General features: G+C 37.2%; 1 protein-coding gene across 1 annotated transcript; it reads right to left on the bottom strand.

Annotated features, from left to right (window-relative positions):
• Positions 1-3,457: 3,457 nt before the first annotated feature.
• Positions 3,458-14,535, bottom strand: l(3)80Fj (lethal (3) 80Fj). The gene is made up of 14 exons (XM_018549598.1): positions 14,521-14,535; positions 14,334-14,436; positions 12,941-13,136; positions 12,517-12,859; positions 8,974-12,427; positions 8,504-8,863; positions 6,339-7,824; positions 5,624-6,260; positions 5,124-5,468; positions 4,773-4,966; positions 4,475-4,686; positions 4,149-4,402; positions 3,774-3,995; positions 3,458-3,659 (listed from the first exon to the last, which is right to left on the bottom strand). Exons 1-14 carry the CDS (start codon positions 14,533-14,535, stop codon positions 3,531-3,533), a joined length of 7,950 nt encoding a protein of 2,649 aa, XP_018405100.1. The 3' UTR covers positions 3,458-3,530.
• Between the last annotated feature and the right edge of the window lie 685 nt (positions 14,536-15,220).

The following is a 15,220-nucleotide window of genomic DNA, read 5'->3' as shown; positions in this document are numbered from 1 at the left end:
GAAGACATTTCAATGATCGAGAATCATGGCGTTTCGAGACAGTTCGAGCTAATTTAATAGCCTTTACGCAAACTATAGATCCTTATTTTAATTAAATCAAATATTCCAGCTCGATGGATCTAGGCATGCTCCAATCTGTCCATATTTCTATCATCAACATCGATATTTTTTTTTATTCTAGAACATAATCTACGTTTTTATATATATAAAAAATGAAAAACACAATGTTACAATAATAAAACCATTGTAAATTTTCTCAATAAGTTTCGCGTTACTTGCATTTTCTGTAATCACATCCCGGAGAGTTCTTCCAGAATAGTTGTTTTTTTTTTCAGGATTATATACAGAAAAATAGAAATTACCAAAACGATTAGTTCGACGATTATACCGAGTGAAAGATTTAATGTTTGAGTTATTATTTACCAAACACTAAGAAGTAACACTACATCAATATTATAATTTTAGACTCACAATATAATTTTTATATATGTATACAACATGTGTTATATTTCATTTATATTGTTGAGTGAGAAATTATAATATTGACGTAATATTATTGTTAGGATTCTGTGTGAGTGGATATTTCTACCGAAGAACTGCCTTTGTTACATACAATTCTTTCAAATATTTGCACAACTAACAACGTCGCTGGTATAGAAATGATAATATATATTCAATTTCAATCGCAATTAATTTTTTTTTATCATCCTTTTAATTATATTTTTTCTCTATAATTTTTAAGAAACATTTCTTCGTTATTACTATCTTTCGCATTATGCTTCGTCACATTTTTTCCTATAAAGGCAATATAGAAAAATTATCTGTACAAAAAATGAGAGAGATGATAAAAATAATTTATACTATAACAATCAATTTTCAAGAGAACATCTTTAAAAAGGTTCTCATATTTTGGCTTAATCTTGCACTTTCCATTTTTTCGCATTATCAACTATATATACTACAAGAATTCAAATACGTACACACTACCGCTCATTAATTTCAATACCCTTCTAAATTCGTTGATATTTCTGTAGAGAGTAAACGTGATATGCGTACTTTCGCATAGAAATGAATCCATCTGCTGTTATAAACACTCTTTCCACACTTACATATATCATATTATACATTATTTATGTAAAAATCCTTGATAATTATAGTTTTCAAGGAAACGTGTCTAATAACCATATAGTATCTAATCATGGAAATAAACAAAATACACGCGTAAGACTTATAATAATAACGGATACGTCCTCAATGCTATTTTGAAAACTGATTCATCAATACGTACAGTAAAAGAACTTCGTTGTTGTTGTTCGCCTTATATTGTGTGATACTGTGAAAACTTATTTGTAAATGTGTTTCGTAAATGGCTCCTAAGAATGAGTTATCAATCAAAAAGCGATCTGCCATAGTCGCTTTAAGAATTGCAGGACATAGTTTGCGTGAAATTGTTACCTGGAAAAGATTTCTTTTGATGGTGTGCAGTATCCTCAAAAGATATACCGAAAACAAGAGTGTACGTGATCAATCTACATTTATCACAAAAACTAGCTTCTTTTCTTTATTACTTTCAAAAAGATCGACGATTTGGGTGGTATATTGAAATTAATGGGTGGTAGTGAAAACTATACCCTTAAAGCAAATAGTACCGCTTCTGCTAATACGCAAACAAGTTTATACATCTGTAAAAGTACAGAAAGTGTAAACAAAATAAATAAATCTAACAGAAGCAAGCGAGTGTTTCCTATACAGCCTCGTAGTTATATGAGAGAATTATTGTGAGCTGGCTTTATAATTCTACAAGTTAATTGTGTACATTTTCATTTTTTCGGTAAATATCGACAGTAGAGGATTATATATACCTCGCTTCGATGACCTTGACCTTGACCTTGACATATGTAGTCGAGATCATGACTCTGATACATAGATTTTAATCGTCGCTTGTTCTTTGTTAAAAAGTTATTAACAAAAAAGTTTGAAAAACAACGTTTTATTTTTGTCACATTAAAAACTATCCTATACTCTCTGTTCTTCGTTTACCAATCTCTTTCCACGTGAAAACAGATTCACTGCTTTAGTAGTGCGGAAATCATACAAGTCGCTTCGCGCGCTGATAAGTATTCTAATTCATATTGTAGGCAATTGTCATGTATTACGCTTTTCGCATGTTACCCTTTGGTAGAGGATAGGGGGAGAGATAAGAGTCGCTTCGCGTAAAAGTCGTGCGCTCCTTTGCAAGGGACGGGGTGGGAATCGCTTCGCGTGGAAAGTCATAAAATATATTTTAAAGCAGGGAATTTTTGTTCTATGTAGTAGAAAAGAAACTTCACTTTTAAAACTTTTTAAGTGAATAATTTTTTAACAAAGGACGAGCTAAAACCTGTTAAAGGTCACTCAGAATCATGACAACATATGTCAAGGTCATTAGAGCGGGGTCCGCTATTGTCGATAATTACCATTTTTTTCTTATAATAAATGAAAAAAATAATTTCTGATACAACATACATATACAACGGTAGTTCGAAAGATTCTCGGCCTGACATAGAGATGGCACCGACAGTATCAAATGGCTATGATTAAGTTCGATTCTTCAGAGAGCCTCCGAAAAAGTTTCAGACAGATGCGATTAGTAGTTTGTCTGTTGCGTTGAGTAAAGCAAATCCATCAGCGCGATGGATGGGTGTCGCGTTTGCTAACGGTCAGAAATGCATTCGAATGTTTCTCAAAAGTATGAATATGTTTAAACGCAATCCAACCAACTTTCTGCGACGATTCATCATTATGGATGAAACATGGATTCACCACTACACGCCAGAGACAAAACAACAATCCGAATAATGGGTGGAAGCGGGTGAAAGTGCTCCAAAAAAGAGTTTAAAAATTGTATTATATTGAAGGTCTAAAGAAGTTGGAATATCGTTGGTCTAAGTGTATTGACTCACGAGTCGAAAAATAAAAAAAATTTTGCCAAAAATTGTATTTTCTTTGTCAGGCTGAGAACTTTTCGAACTACCCTTGTAGTACAGCCATGTTAAGTCTATAAAAGACTTCATAATGTGATTGTGAACATTAAATGCAATTATGAACAAAATGTAAGGACTTAAATAATAAATCTTATCTCTTTTTCAACACAAACAAATCTCGATAATAGATACCGACTGTCATCTCTGATCTTTTAAGTGGGAAAACGCTAGTGCGATTACCGACGTTGAGAGTATTAGATGTCAGGCGGCAGTTATATGAATCATAGAAAACATCTTTCGTAAATGTATGTACAATTCTGGTTCGAATCGCTTGATATATTCAGGACATCTTAGTTTAAGTAACTTGAACGCCATTGAGCGACTGTTCCGCTTCACGCTCTTTAATTGTTTATCGAGATACAATGTTGAACGAACTAGTTTGTTCATAATGCAGTTGATACATGAACCATAAATCTCTTCTTTATAGGGGTCGGGCGAATAATGACGGGTAATATGATTATTGGAACGGGTATAGTGTGTAATAAGCCCCGGGGAATACAATATCTCTCACGTGAGTAACGTATCATCTAATTCTTCTATTTTACCCTCCGGTTGAGAAAGAACTTTACGCAACACTTTACTAACCACGTCAGACAGAGACTCCTTTGCACCAACGTCCAAGAAAGCCATGCAACGCTGAAAGTGACAAAGTTTTTTATTAACACGAAAAAATAATTAATTACATATAAGAAAAATAATCTTATAAAATTTAAATAAGTTTAAAAAAATGATTAGAAAACAGCAACTAACCTGATGTTCTTCTTCGCCTTGTCTCAGCCGTAGCACCGCGATAAGTGCAAGCTCACTGTTTGCTTTGACATATCCGTTCTTCTCTTTTGTGCCGTTTACCAACATTGGTAAAAGTGCCCTGAGCAGTTCAGGTGACATATTTTCAGGTGGTATGTTACGCGCAAGATGAATACAAACTCTAGCGAGTAGTTGCTTAACGTCGTTGCTGTTGTTATTCATCGACTGAAAGTTACAGTGATATTGATTTAATATTATTAAGGTATTATTGTTATGCTTAATGTTAAATATTTTATGTTACTTTTTTTTTTAGATATCATCACGAGCAATTTATTTATCGGGTCTGGTATAGACACAATAAATGTTCGAGGAACTTACCCTCACAAACGGTGACAAAATTTGCTGTGGTATTGATTGCGATTCGTTCATAAGATACTGAAATAGATATCCACACGCTCGTACACCGTTCATGACAATCTGTACTCTATCAGCAGCCAAATAGGAAAATATCACCGTGCAAACGCGATCTTTTTCTTTAGGATTATATACCGTAACAGGTGATTCCTTTAGCACTACGAAAAGCGCAGCTGACCGTCCATGCCTGAGCATCCAGTCGGCATTAACATCGTTACCTAATCAAATATCAATCATATATTAATAATTATTGTAAATGTTAAGTAGCATTATATTCTTCGTGAACTTACATAAAAGATGATCATTAAATGCAATCGCTAATTGCTCCGGAGTTAACCATCGCAAAAGAGCGCCGAAGCAGCCAGCGACTGCATTCCTCGTTACGTCTTCTGAATGACCAAGCATACTGCTGAGCGTTGCAAATACCTGTTTCTTCATGGGATCGGTCATTTTGTCACCAGCCGGAGTCAGTACACCTCTGAGAGCTTGCAGCATCGTTTCCCTATATTCCAAACAATATTATAAATTTTTGTAAAATGTTTTAATATCAAAAGGACGTATAAAAATATTATCACAGATTAAGATTACCTTATCGCTGGATCATCCCCTGTTTTGATACCAGTGTGAAGTTCAGTGAATAAAGGATCGACACGTGTATGGATAACAATCAGATTGCTAAGAGCATAAGCTGCTTTCAATCTGACCTGCCGGTTACTATCGTTCAAAGCTCTTAAGAATGTAGTTTGCAATTGTGGTAAGAATTGTTTCAGCATAACACCAACCTATAAACAAGGTAAATCAATAATTTCGAACCAGAAGAATCTTTACAGGACGTTAAAAGACAATGTGCGTTCTTGTATGCGTTCTTTATTTCATTTGCAAATCGCATATGAGATGTAAAATCCTAATAATAACAATTATTTTCAATTTTGTACAAACCTTTCCAAGTAGTATAGCAAGCGTCTCGAGAACGGCTGCCTTAACGCTCCAATTAAAACGATCACCAAGTATTCGGATAAGTGGACCGGTAATATGTACAACGCTTGGTTGCAACGCGGCTGCGCTAGACAATCTTATAACTTCTCCCAGTCCTTGAGCAGCGTGTTCCTTTGCTTCTGGCAAACCATTTAGTATTGCCTCTCTGAAGATCGGTAAAATCGGGGTGATTCCCTTGGGAAGACAGAATCCGGGTAATAATTCTTGACCTTTCAAATCAGACACCGCAAACCGAACGGCTTGCCTAATGTCCTGTACATGCGCTATTTGTTGATCAGATGACAGAGTCTGCAAGCATAAAAACAATTGAAAAGGCAATTAAAAATGTTAATATTAAGAATTAAAATTATTATAATATAAATTTTGAACATTTTTCATATTCTTGTATATGTAATATTAATTTTGACATTCAAGTTATCGTGCATTTCCATCCATATGCTTACTTTTGTAACAGCTGTCAGTGCCTCCCAACTCATCTGCAATACATCCCTGTCCTCATCAGTGAATAAATGAATTAGACCCCTAAGCAATTGTGGGACGTACTGGCTATAATCAGCGCGAGTGTCACGACAGAATGCGCAAAGTAACGTCGCGGCGCTCCGCCGTTTTGAAAGATCTTCCGCTCTCGTGGCCTCCATCAACTGATCCATCACGGTCCTGACACCTACTTCATCGGTGACGGAAAGAACAACAGCCTGACAATATTCTAACTCCTGCAGTTCGTTTGCAGTTCCTTGCGCACTAGAAAGAGCAGTGAGTAACGCTGGTAAAATCCTATGGAGGAATCTTGTCAATGCTTCACCTGCCACACTGGCCAGTATCGACAGTGCTTTCGTGTTAACCGGCGGCGAGGCTAATTGCGGGACTAGATACGGCAACACAACACGTGACTTGATCGCCATCACTTGACGTAAACCATCCAAAGTGTTCTCTGCTTCTGCAGGGTCGGGCGAGTTCAGTTGCGTCAACATTGCTGGCAATATATCATCGAGGGCGCGAACACCCACTGTAGAATGCAAGCCATCGAAAGTTTTGGCAGCAGCTTGTCGAACCTCCGGCAACGGATCGCACAGCGCTTTTCTAAAACAGGATTATGATCTCCTTAATGCCTGATGATACGTTTTCATTGTTATTTTTATTTAAAGATAATATACTTACCTTACCGTTGGGACGAGACTGATAACGAAAGTTAAAACCATATCTTTGTTGGTGCTCGCCATGATTTCTGATAAGCCTATGCATACTCCTTGACGCTGATCAGCTTGATCACTCTGCAAACCTTTTTCCAAAATCGGTATGATCTCTGGCAATACTCGCTCTCCCAATTTCCGAACGAGATCGCCCAACGTCCGAGCAGCTACTTGTCTTTTGTCGTAACTTGTGCTTGCCAAACATCCCAACAAAAGAGTGAACAGTGTTGGTAATATTTCTCGCAGCGTTCTCGGTGTATTCGTTACCACAACCTTCCAGACGTGGAGAGCTGCTTGACGGACCATAAGTGCCACATCCGATCGTCCCATGTACAGACCAGCTAAGACACGATTTCGCCTCTCCGCACCCAAAGCGTTTATAATAGCATAATGCGATTGTTCAGTCCCAAAGTTATCGTCTTCGCTTGCGGTCTCGGTTGACATCTTGCCCGATACACCAGAGATCCTGTAAAGTAGATCGCCCAATAATTGCACAGACGAATATCGGATACGCCAATTGTCATCGAAGAGACCCTTCTCCAGTTCTGGTAACAATAGCATTATAGCCGAATCAGCATAAAGTGTAACGATACGTTGTCCTGCTCTCAATGCAGTTTCCCGTACGTATTCGTTCTCGTCAGCTAACGCTTTTAGTATAGGATTGATTATTTGTCCTATATATGGCGTAAATTCTGTAGTGAATGCACTTGGCATATATATGAACATCATGATGTATCCATCTTTCACGTGAGGAGCGATATCGGTTCTCTCTGCGGTACTTATGATTTCCGGCATGAGTTTATGAAGTTTCTCGACTCCTAATCCACGTACCACTTCGGAAAGACCTTGGGCAGCGCCGGATCTATCAACGCTGCTGGTTTCAGAGGTCAGTGTTTGCATCAACCAAGGTAGCAGATCTTCGAAGCTAGACTCGCCCATTCCTCGTACCATAGCCCCCAGCGCTCTCGCTGATACGCTACGTACTTCGGGCACTGGATCGAGTAAACTTGTCTTTAAACCTGGAATAATAGTCGGTAGATATGGAGTTAGATCTTTCTGATCTGTTAAGGAATACATGTTGCCAATGATCTGCGCGGCCATTTTTCTCGTCTCCGTTGAACGATCAAGAAATGCGCGTTGCACAACAGGCATGATCAAAGCTAACGATGGGGCATCAATGAAGTGTACAAATTGAGTATCCAGCAACGTTTGCAAGCAAGTGGCAGTTTTATGTGAGGGATCTTGTAACGCTTTTAGTAAAACTGGCACGATAGCTTGAATCTCTGGATTACGGATAACGCTTCCGATGACCTTGAGCGCTTCCGCGCCGGCTTCTTGTACTTTCGTGTGAGAATCGCTGAGCACTTCTATCAATTTTGGGACAATACTCGGTAGGCAGCTGCTTAACTGTTTCGGTGCACAGTATGCCATAGCTCCAAGTAACTCGACAGATCCTAAAAATGACATACATGAATTTTAAGTTCAACTCAGTTCAACTTTTTTTTATCTTTAAAATAAATAATGTTGTTTTCCAAAACAACTGTATTTTAAACACGAGCAATTTATTTTGGGATACTGAATAACTCAATACCAAATCATTCAATTGTCAAGCAAAAGGATTCCAAGTTCAATTCCTGGAATTGTCAATTCACGTACATATGTGACAATAAGAATTTTTAAGGTGAGAAAATATTTAACTATAATAGAAAAAAAACAGAATATTTCAAAATATATATTTAATCCTAAGATAATTGAGGATAAATAAATCACTATATAATGCGCTCTTGAAGGAATTTCTATACAATAATAAATAAATTTAAAAGCAAAACTCAATTCTGGAGCATATAGGATGGACAAGAAGTTTCAATCTCTTCCTTAAAAATAGTAACTATAATAAAATCAGAAGAAAGCCAAGATCCATACAGGATTTCTTTTTGTCAGAAGCCAAGATTATAGCACTATTGACAAAGTCTTATGTATTAAAATATAAAAATAATAAAGGTAGAAAGACTAATGAAATCTTGTTATACAAGATAAAATCTATAATAGAAAAATATCTTTATTTAGTTAATTTAATTTATTTAGTTTATTTAGTTTATTATTAACAGAATAAACGGCATTGCATTTAATTACCTGTTTTCGTTCTCCATGAATCTTCTTCCAGAGCCGCCAGTAGACTTGGTAGAACGAGTTTGACGCCATGGGCAGAAAGTTTGCTCATAACTACTCTGGCAGTGTCGTCGGTGGCGGTTCTCACGTACTGACTCGAATCGCCGAAACACAACAGCAAGTGCGGCAGTACGTGAACGATATAAGGCTCAAACAATCTGCCGAGCATTGTACACAACATCTCGAATGCGAATAATGCACCTTCGCGGTGCCTGTAGTTCTTCTTGTCTTGAATAGCGTGAGTTAATTTGCTCATGATGTCCAGTTGCTTCAACGCGAGAATTCCCATACCTTTGATAAGTCCTGCCAGTCCATATGCTGCACCTTTACGCTCTCCATACTTGTCTGATTTCAGCAACTGATCCATTAGTCCAGTTGCTTCAACGCGAGAATTCCCATACCTTTGATAAGTCCTGCCAGTCCATATGCTGCACCCTTACGCTCTCCATACTTGTCTGATTTCAGCAACTGATCCATTAAATTGTCTACAATTTTCGGTGCGTCTTCCTTAATAGAGTCTGTTAGATGTGGCAGACAATTGGCTACAGCTTCCTGCACTTGCTGTGATGGCGTGGAGAGCGCTGCAATGAGGCGCATCACAATGGGTTTGATCCGCGGATCGTTTTTGTCCAAATGTCTCGCCAGGGATCCCATGAGGATCACCACCGATTGCTTAATCGAGTCGAAACTGCCAATCTTTGGAGCCTTATCCATGAAGTTTTCAAAAACCGGTAGCAGCGACGTAATATTCGCACTGCCATGAAGATCGACTGCCGCGACGGCAGCTGTAAGCATCTCAGTGCGTACAGATTGATTTCGGTCACCGAGGCCGGTTAAAACGAAAAATTGGATAAGTCGATGCACCGTGTCAGCGGTGAGAAGCGGTGCTATTTGAGCGAGGGCGAGCGCTACTCCGCGCCGTGGACTCCACGTGTCGATTGGCTGTTCGATAACACGACCAAAATCGTTCAACTTTGGTGGGATCATAGCCAGTTTCTCCTGATACAACTGCAACAGGCTGTCTAATACAGTCGGTGTTAAATGCGGCACATTGGCTAAGCTCTGGGCCAGCGCGTGCGCGGCTGCTTGTTGCACCGGCTCGACTGGATGAGCGATATCCTGAATCAGTTCATCGCAGAGAACCTCTGCTTGTGCGGTAAAGTCAGCTGCGTTCCATAATTCGTTAGCGAGGATTTTATTTTCGTCGTTTATGTCAAACTGAGCAATCCACACTCTCCTTGTAAGTCTATTAAATTGATCTTGATCCTCCTTCTGAGTTGGAAAGACCTGTCGTATCACTGTCAAACCTCTGAGAGCAGCGTCTCTCACGGTCGACAATGAATTCTGTAATGCACCAATCAACGAGTCTATGTCCTCGCTAGTGGCGATTGCAGTACCCGGTTGACCGCTACCAGAATGTGCAACATCTAGCAAAGTCGCTACTGCATGAGATTGTACTCGGCTCGTGGTGGTCTCCATAAGTTCAATAAGCAAGTCGAACATTTGCTTGTGTGGGAGAAGTCTGGGATGCCTGAGATCCTTCAAATCGGTGGTGCTGCCTCTTTGTTTAGCGTGTTCCTGAATCAATTGCAGTCCTTGTACAATCATGCCCTCGTCCTTATATGATGTCAGAGTCTTCCTTATGAAGGGAAAAACGTAACAAAACGCGGGTGCCGTAAACAATTCCTTTTTCTTGATCGTTACCGCATGTATAAGATTCAACGTTCTTTTAACCGCTACATCTAAATTTTCCTCTTCCCAAGATTGGTCTAGGTCGCACTGCGGTTGCAACTGTCGCAGTGTAACGTGAGCAATTAGGTCACCTAGAATCGTACTATTATCTATCGTCACTGTTTGGCGAAGAGATACATAAAGCTCCGACATCTCAGGTGCTGCCAGTGGAGAGCCTAGATTCTTCAAAATGGATGGTAGAAGATCTTTTAAGTACAAAGACAATTCTTGCTGATTACCGCGTATCGAGCATGCTACTAAGGATACAGTGTTATCTATCTTAGCTTTCAATTCGGTTAATCTCTTACGAATACTATTCTCCTTCGCAATCTGTGCCTTTATAGTTTCTTCTTGTTTAGGCGTCAACTTTGGTTCTTTTATCTTACCTTCCCTCTTTCGTTTCTCATATAACTCGCGTCGTAGTTGAAGCTCCTCTTGCTGCTCCTTGAACGAGTAAACTTTACTTTCTCTTTTCATATTCATAGAACTAAGGATATCGTTCTCATCATTAACGGGTAATACGCTCTTATCATAGAGCTCTCCCTCAGGAGTAAGATAAGTAAAATATTCGTCCTTGGTAACTCGTAAAATCTCTGGATCGTCAAGTTTGCTTGTACCGTTCGATACTAGGGCGGGTAGAAAAGCATCTGGTGCAAGTGAGACGATTTTTATAAGTGCATTTTCGTAGTTCGGCACCGGTTTATAATTCTGTATTAACATCTTTCTCACTTCGTTACTGTAGGTACGTAAGAAATCCTTTGGTACGAGATTGTAATTCTTGGCAATTTTAAACCATAAATTTGGTACGGCTTTGAGCAGCGCTGGGTGATGAGATGGAAGCAAAGCATCTCTGGTCATTTGATAGGTATGTGCTTCATGTAAGAAGGAACCTGAGCATATGGCAAACAATCCATCAGCGAGACACCTGCCAGTAATCTCTCCCATTGAGGAGTCTTCTTTATTTTCTTTATCCGATTCTGACCTGATTTTAACGTTTTCCAAAAATTTATTAAACTCTGTTAACAACGCCTGCGCTGGCGTGTATGTGTTCAAACCGGTCATAATTTTCTTGACTAACAGAGAACACCGTTGTCTCGTCACAGAATTTGGGGCAGTGGCGCAAGACACAATCGCTCGATGAATGCCAGTTAGAGCTTTCTCGTTCAGTTTATCAGAGAATTCAGTAATAAGACGTTCGCAGAGTAACATAAGATGGTACAAAATATCGTCATTGCACGTCGACAGAAATTTTTCGGAAAAGAATATTTGCTCGTCTATGGCATTCCACAGCACACTCTGTTTGTCATTCTCCACTTGGTCAGCTAACACAAATTTGAGTAATAAATACGAAGCGACCAGACCTTCAGTTACTGCCGCTGGTTGCGCGCATTGCTGAGTAGCTCTTGTTATTACTTGTGCAAGAATCGGTGCTAACACACCCGAGTAAGAGGTGGCGGGAGTCGAAAAGAATAACTTGATGTAGGCAGTACGAACTGCAGCAGTGGACGTTTTCGCTGCCATGCCCTTCTTAAAAGCGTCTACGACGATTTTTGGTACATTACACGTGAATTTCTTAGACCACAGTGTCATCATTTCAAGAGCGTGTATTAGTGTCTTCTCGTGAACTTCGGTCTCGAGCACTTTGACAAAATGCTCGCAGGCCGTTTCGGCTAATTTTTGAACGCTACTACCCGAAGCCACATTGTAACTGAGATTACCAGCACCTTGCAGAACTGAAATCTTATGTGTTGCAACCGTGAGTTTACCTTCCGATCCATGAAACACTGCAAATATGGACGATAGCAACATTTCCACAGCTGTCGTATCGGAACATTGTATAGCGAGTTTGCGGCACGCTTCAACTGCTTCATCTCGAACCAAATCCTCCTTAGAATGTAGATTAGCAAATAATCCTTTACTTATCTCTTGGCTATACTGACTCAGGTCAAGACTCAATCCATTTAAAATATGTCCAACTGATTCAATTATGATTTCTGGATTTCGCAACATAGCTTTTTGTAAAGCGGGAAGTAATTGAGTTTTGAATTCCTCATGAGTTAATCTCCGAAGAAGTGGCATAGCTGCATCGACTACATACAAATCTGGTTTCTTCTTGCAACTAATCGTCACTTTTATAAAAACATCTATCATGTTTGTCTAGAATTCAGAAAAAAATACAATATATAATATATATTAAAAAAATATGTGTGTGTAGGTGTGTGTGTATTCCTCCTTGTCTCGCTTACCTTCAATTGTTCCACCAAATCATTCCTTTTTGTAGCAACTAAATATTTTGTAAGTAAACTGGCTAGAATAATTACACCATTACCAAGTTCCAATTTCATTAAATGTTCGACATAAGTTTCTATGTCTGTAATAGCTACCCATTCGTGTGTGAGTAACTTATACACCTTGTTAGCAAGTTTCTTATCTGTAGATGCCAAAGCCGCAGCAGATAAATTTGCTTGTGCCTCAATGAGCTTTGCTAAAGATTCATTCATTTGAGTTATATGACATTTGTTATATCCATGAAAAATAACTAAAGTTGACCACTTCAATGCAATATATGCAGTTAGAGCAGTGTTCAGACTAAAAAAAAAAAAACCGTTTTAGAAAAATATTGTTGTAAATAGATAATTGATAAAAAATTTATTCTCGAATTCGACTTACGTTGGAACCACATTTTTATGCCAGCTAGCTTGCTCCGAAATTACAGTTGTCATATGTTTGATAGTAGCATCTGGTTGTTGTTTAATTAATTCGACAATTAGGTTTCTCACGTAGGACTGAGAAGCGCTATCTTTGTATCTATGTAGGGTAAGTGATACAACCTTACAAATTCCATTAACAATTTTGTCATTAATGCCTGTAATAAATAATTCGTGGTTTACATATTTAAATAATTTATACTTTCCAGAATATTTGTGTAACCTAATATATAATAATTTGACAAACATAAAACAGTTTCAGATAAAAGTGTTGTATATCATATTTTTTACTTAAAATCAATTATGTGAATTATATATACAAAATATTTAATTTATTACTTTCTTATAAGAAAATAACATAAAAGACTACTTTAAGATTGAATACTAGAAATAAAAAATTTACATTTAAATATTTAATATTTTTAAGTTGAAATAAATCCAACAATTTTAAAAAATCTAAATTCCTCACTAAAAGATAAAAACAAGAAATTTTTATTCATTTCAGATAATAAAGTGAATATGCTATTAGATTAAGAATACTGTTGGAAAAAATTATATTAAGATTTAACATACATATATTAAATGAATTTCTGAAATAGAAAAAATACTTATAAAAAATTATAACTCGACATTATAAAATATTCACTTATTATATATATACTATTACAAGAAAATTAATTTTTGTATGCTGTCATAGTCAAGCTAAATTATATAAAACACAATACAGTTGCAACAAATTTATTACTTAACTGAAATATATTAAATATATATATTTTTAAATAATATGTTATGTAATTTTTACTGAAATATGTCAAAATATCTTTAACAATGCTTAATAGATATTTTAAAATCTCATTAACATAGTCAAATTGGATCATGCAAAAAATAACAGTTGCAGCAAGTTACTTAACTAAAAAAAAATACATAAAATATATTTTTAAAATATCTGTTACATGTATTACATAATAATAATTTTTATAAAAATATGTCAGATGTCTTTAATAATATTTAACAAAAATATTAAAAATCCTAATTATTGGAGTTGTCAAATTTCTGTTACTATACATATAATTTGTAACAATAATTTTTCGACTAGATTTTAAACAATTCAGAACTAAGATAAGAAAAGAGAGATATTTGACAAAATAATTAAAAAGACATATTGTAAATAAAATACTCTGGAACATTCCAAATCAATGACTGACAGTTTTGTCAAAATCATGCACAAATCACAGAGCGATGAATCAACGGCTGTGTAAAAAATCTGTCCCTGCATTTTCATAAAATCTCTATACGTCAGTGTTATTTATCTCTCATTAAAAAAGAATACGTGTCTTCTCCCGCGATCTCCTTACCGGGATTTGACAATACGCTGGCGACATTTTGCAGAATCTCACGCCGCTCCTTCTTACTGGCGATCTGAACTCGATTTGGTAAATCCTTCAAGGCTTTTGCTAGCTACAACAAAACGCACCGATTATAATATCACACCAATGTTAAAGTAATACAAGAATTTTCTTGTATTCCACGTGACTCGCTCACCTCAACATCCGCCATATTTCTTCAAAAGCCGGACTGATCATAAAGCGCCGCTCATGGTATGTAGATAAAATATATATATATATATATTATATATGTCATATGTAGAATACCATGGTGTATATATCACTCATGAACCTTATAGATGCATTCAGATCACGGAGTATCAACGATACAATAAAGTCACTAGATTTATAAATCTAGTGACTTTATGACACAAGCCAATGCAGCGCCGCAAGCGCCGAAAATTGAGGGCCTCTTTCACCAACGCCGATTAACTTATGGCGAATTCGATTGGATTGCACCAGTTCATCTTTTTTCCTTTTCCCTTCTCCTAGAAAGATGAACTCAGGTGCACTCAGTGCGCACTAGTGCATCCAATCGAATTCGCCATTAATCGACGATTAGTCCATTGGAATTGACCAATCGCGTCTGTCGTCAAAACTAAATGATAAATGCGATTGGTCAATTCCAATGACTAATCGTCGATTAAGTTAATCGACGTTGGTGAAAGAGGCCCTGGGGGCTTGTTACGGTTCTTGTGACGAAAGTGAAAATTACAAAAATGAGTTAATGAAATATTTCATTAAATATAGATCTAAAATTAATTGTCCGAAAGAACGTCCGCGACGAAAAATGTTTAGTAGCAAAACAATGGCAATGCATTCTGTAATCAAATAATTTATTTTTATATTCTATATAT

Source organism: Cyphomyrmex costatus, unplaced genomic scaffold (genome assembly GCF_001594065.2).
Source record: "Cyphomyrmex costatus isolate MS0001 unplaced genomic scaffold, Ccosl1.0 scaffold123, whole genome shotgun sequence".
Taxonomy (NCBI): Eukaryota; Metazoa; Arthropoda; class Insecta; order Hymenoptera; family Formicidae; genus Cyphomyrmex; species Cyphomyrmex costatus.
Note: the sequence above shows the minus strand (reverse complement) of the source record. Positions and strands in the feature narration are given on the sequence as shown.